The 4,258-nt window shown below is 45.4% G+C and overlaps 1 protein-coding gene across 1 annotated transcript in view; it reads right to left on the minus strand.

Moving 5' to 3' along the window:
• Positions 1-390: 390 nt before the first annotated feature.
• PPP6C (protein phosphatase 6, catalytic subunit) overlaps positions 391-4,258 on the minus strand; it is a 5,152-nt gene continuing 1,284 nt past the window's right edge. The window contains exons 3-7 of the mRNA XM_009892364.1: positions 4,226-4,252; positions 3,197-3,338; positions 1,992-2,071; positions 1,639-1,848; positions 391-897 (exon numbers count right to left, since the gene is read on the minus strand). Of these exons, the coding sequence (XP_009890666.1) occupies positions 649-897; positions 1,639-1,848; positions 1,992-2,071; positions 3,197-3,338; positions 4,226-4,252 (708 nt within the window). The 3' untranslated portion in view covers positions 391-648. The remainder of the gene's footprint in view (positions 898-1,638; positions 1,849-1,991; positions 2,072-3,196; positions 3,339-4,225; positions 4,253-4,258) is intronic.

Here is a 4,258-nt window from a genome sequence, read left to right on the forward strand (position 1 = left end):
CCCCGCCGCCTCAGCGCCCCTGGAGGCGGGGCTGCCGCAAGGTAGGACTTTATTAAAAATACAAGGTATCTGAAAAAAATCAGAACAATCATTTTAATGTACAAATTCAGTCGCTGTAGCAGATTCTTGTATTTTTTAACAAAACAAAACGGGGGTGGGGGGAACAGCCCTTCCGACCACTTTATTTTTATCCACTTAAAACAGACTATGAGGAGGCCGACCCGGTTCTGCACCGCGCAGGTGTACACAACACAAACACTGTGAGTCCATCGTGCACACTAGGTAGTAACTTTGCTGCTGAAATTTCATAAAACCTACCAAACAAAAAGCTGAACAACACCCCGAGCTGCTCCCCGGGTATCGCCACTGTTAAAAGGAAAATATTTCATCTAAACCCAGAAATACGTAAGAACTACATGCAGTAGTATAAATTTCAAGGATGTATTACAAATACTCTGAAATTAATCTAGGGGAGGGGGGCAGAAAAAAAAAAGAAACTTGCTACAGACACCATAATACACAATAAATTTAGATAATTTAAAAATAAAAAAGGCAAGAGGCAGCATTTCAGCAGCAAAGTGCTCAATAAAAAGTATATTGTAAAGGGACAGTACAAGGAAAGAGGGAGACAGCAGGCGGGGAACAGGCTCAGAGGAAATACGGTGTGGTTGTTCTAGGAGGAATTACACGTTCTGAATCTGGAACTGCACGGAATAGCTTTGGTTCTCTTGTATTTACATCTTTAAAGACCATGATTGATGCAATATTTCCACAGCGGTAGCAGTAATTTGGAGCAGACCATACTGTCACCAATTTCTCATCAAACATGAATTTATAGCCTTCATGAACTAGCTGGTGCGCTCTGCAGATGAGTTTTAAGTTGTTGATGTGAACAAACTGTAAATGAAAGACAGAAGGTCAGTTTTCTCTGAGCAGCCGCACACCACTGCCCGCGCAACAGCCCACTGCCGCCACAGCCCTGCAAACGCCCACCCTCAAGGGGCTACGGAGAATACGGAGCAGCTTTTTCAGCTGGTGCACTGAACAACACTGTTCAGGTTTTGAGACCGGAGCAGTGAGAAACACCTATGAAATACAGGTCACGAGTCTGCACCACCCGCAAGGCTCAACCCCTCCTGAAGGCACTGCAGAAAGGCCACAGAGACACAGCACAAGGGCTGCACTCGTTAACGCAGCTCGTCCAGAAGCCTGGGAAGGTCAGTGTCTGTCAGCCCTGAGAATTCTGCTGTTTTCGAATTAAACAAAAACTAAGTCAAGAATTGTTACAAAAAATGGTACGGAATTTTTTTCTCCTAAATCCTCAGAAAAGAACTGTACGCAAATCCTAGCAACACTAGTCATTCTCACCGCATTATACTTTTTAAAAGCAAGATCAGCACTATCACACCTGGCAGCTGTATTTATGCTCTTTAGTTCAAACGGCTCATTTTTTTCAAGTTAGCTTGAGCAAACATTCTCCACCACCATGACTTACTCGCGGTGGTCTTACACGGGAAGTTCATCATCTCGCAGTGCCCTCGATCGCTAGGGTAAATATCAAACTGATATTTACCTTATTTAAACTTCAATTAGATCCTACCTGCCGTTACTTTATGTTGCGTACAACAGCATCATTACCTCATTCGTCACCTTTGCACCAAAGAGCCAGCCTGCTCCTCGCGGGCTGATTGCCCACGTATCAACATCTTCTGGATCAGACCAAACAAGGTCACAGAAGGCGCCTTTGTGAGGAATTTCCTGATTACGTTCAATGGTTCGAATTTGATCGAGTGTCTTGATGTCTGGAGAGAGGCCACCGTGCACGCAGAGAATCTGCTCATCTATTAACTGGAGAAAAAAAGAGACACGTGCAAAATAGTCAATATTTTAATCCAGCCCAGAACGTTACCAGTGTGACCCTTAAAGATCACCAATTCTAGCAGTCACATTTAGACAGTCTACTTGTATTTTCATAATGTGTTTACACTTACAGCTGCTATTGTGAGCATGTCAAAGACTTTGGTACAGTATCTCCACGCATTAGCATTTCCGTATTTGGTTTGGCACTCATCTGTTAAACAGAGAATGTTTTTCTTCTTAATGGTTAGAAGGCATTCAGGCAGTAAGATCAGAGGCAAACACTCACAGCAGAACTCGAAAGTCAGACTTATAACAAACCCACTATCAGAGGCACGGCTGGGCAGTCGGTGGGAGGAGCCAGGTCCTGCTGCCAGGCAGGCCCACCCACACCCGCTGGTCTCCACTTACCGAGCAACACGCCGGCGTTGCAGACAACGCAGGGGCTCGTGCCACACAGCAGACCACGCTTTTCAGTGTGGGAACCGGCCCTTAGCTAGACCGGCTGAGTGGTTAAGTTAGCAAATATTATACAGGAGAATTGAGGCAGAAAGCGTGAACTGACCAGGGCTAGTGGAAGATACTCTTACCACAAAAGGGAGTTACAGTAGCTTTGTTTAAAGCTACACAAGGTGGCAATAAACCTGACAGGCAGGTGTTTCTTAAACAACCTGTGAACATTTGTAGTCGCTCTTTTTGTCACCTTATCCAAAAGAAAGTATGTTACAGACCATACTCTTTGTGGCAGGTGGTAGATACTTTCCAGGATTTCCTCAGGTTTTATCAAAGCCTCACACAACAACAAAGAAGTTTCCAAGCAATGCAATTCCCTCAGTTTTTCAAACAGTTGTTCTGCTGCTTATTTCTAACCAGAGGCACTTTCCCAGATGCTCACTGTTGACAATAAACAACTTCCACAGCACACGCTATCTGTGACACTAATTTTCACTTATACTGAAACTTCAGGGGAATTACATTACTTTGTGTAGAACCTTTTGTTACAAGATACCAAAGCACACTCTGTACAAACACACATTCTGTCTCTGAAATTGAATGTGGCACCAAAAAACAAACAGAAAACCCAGATGCTGGAGGAAAAGAGCAGTGAGATCTGGACTAAAAAAACACATTCTACTTCAGGAACACAATGGTCACGTTAACAAATGATAACATTCAAGTTCTACTGATCCCACTTCCCACCCCATCCCAGGAAAGCCCCAGATAGTGCTACATTCAGAAAGGTTTCCCAAGGGGGAAATGGGGGGGAAAGAGGGGAAGATGCCGTACTCATTTATTACACGTTAGCCCCCATTTAGAAATTGTTTGGATAAAGACTTACCATAAAATCCATACACTTGTGTTATCTGCCTGCTTTCATGATTGCCTCGTAACAGTGTGATACGATCAGGCCACTTAGCTTTTAGTGCAAGAAGGTAAGTGAAAGTCTCAAGACTATAATAACCTCTATCTACAAAGTCACCCTGCAAGTCAAAAAAATATTCATAAATGGAGAAACAGTCAAATGGAAAAATACAAAGCGATACATCCATTCTTAATTGCAGTGCAGTGCAGTACATAAAGAAATGCTGAAGGGAAGCCGGTATATGCTTGGGTCTATGACAACATGTTCTTTGGTCACTAGGAGTTTCAGCTTTGAACTGGTCACCACACTCACCCAGAGCTGCCCTGACACACAATCTGGCGAGTCCTCAGGACACCCCTCACTACGGCCGGGTGCTGCTGCACCACAGCACAGCTCAGCCAGGCAGGCATCACACTCCTCTCTCCCGCTGTACACCACGCAACTCGTACTTTACTCATAGAACAGTTTGGGTTGGAAGGGAACTTAAAGATCACCCAGTGCCACCCCCTGCCCTGGGCAGGGACCCCTCCCCCCAGCCCAGGTTGCTCCAAGCCCCGTCCAACCTGGCCTTGGACACCTCCAGGGATGGGGCAGCCACAGCTTCTTGGGGCAACCTGCCCCAGGGGCTCACCACCCTCAGAGTAAAGAATTTCTTCCTGATATCTAATCTAAGTCTCCCTATTTCAGTTTAAAACCATTCCCCCTCATCCTGTCCCTCTACTCCCTGATCAAGAGTCCCTCCCCAGCTCTCCTGGAGCCCCTTTTGGCACTAGAAGCGGCTCTAAGGTTTCCCCGGAGCCTTCTCTTCTGCAGGCTGAGCACCCCCAACTCTCAACAAAATAAAATAACAATACTCAACAAAGTAAAACCCGTACGCCACAACCAAACAGCAACACAACACTCACAGACAAGGTCTGAAACTCAACGAGTGTATCAGGATTTAAACTTTAAACTAATTTTTTGAACACCCGCCGAGAGATGGGGACAAGCCCTGCGCGCACGTACCATGAAGATGTAGTTGGTGTCGGGAACCTGCCC

This window comes from Charadrius vociferus, unplaced genomic scaffold (genome assembly GCF_000708025.1).
Source record: "Charadrius vociferus isolate BGI_N301 unplaced genomic scaffold, ASM70802v2 scaffold549, whole genome shotgun sequence".
Taxonomy (NCBI): Eukaryota; Metazoa; Chordata; class Aves; order Charadriiformes; family Charadriidae; genus Charadrius; species Charadrius vociferus.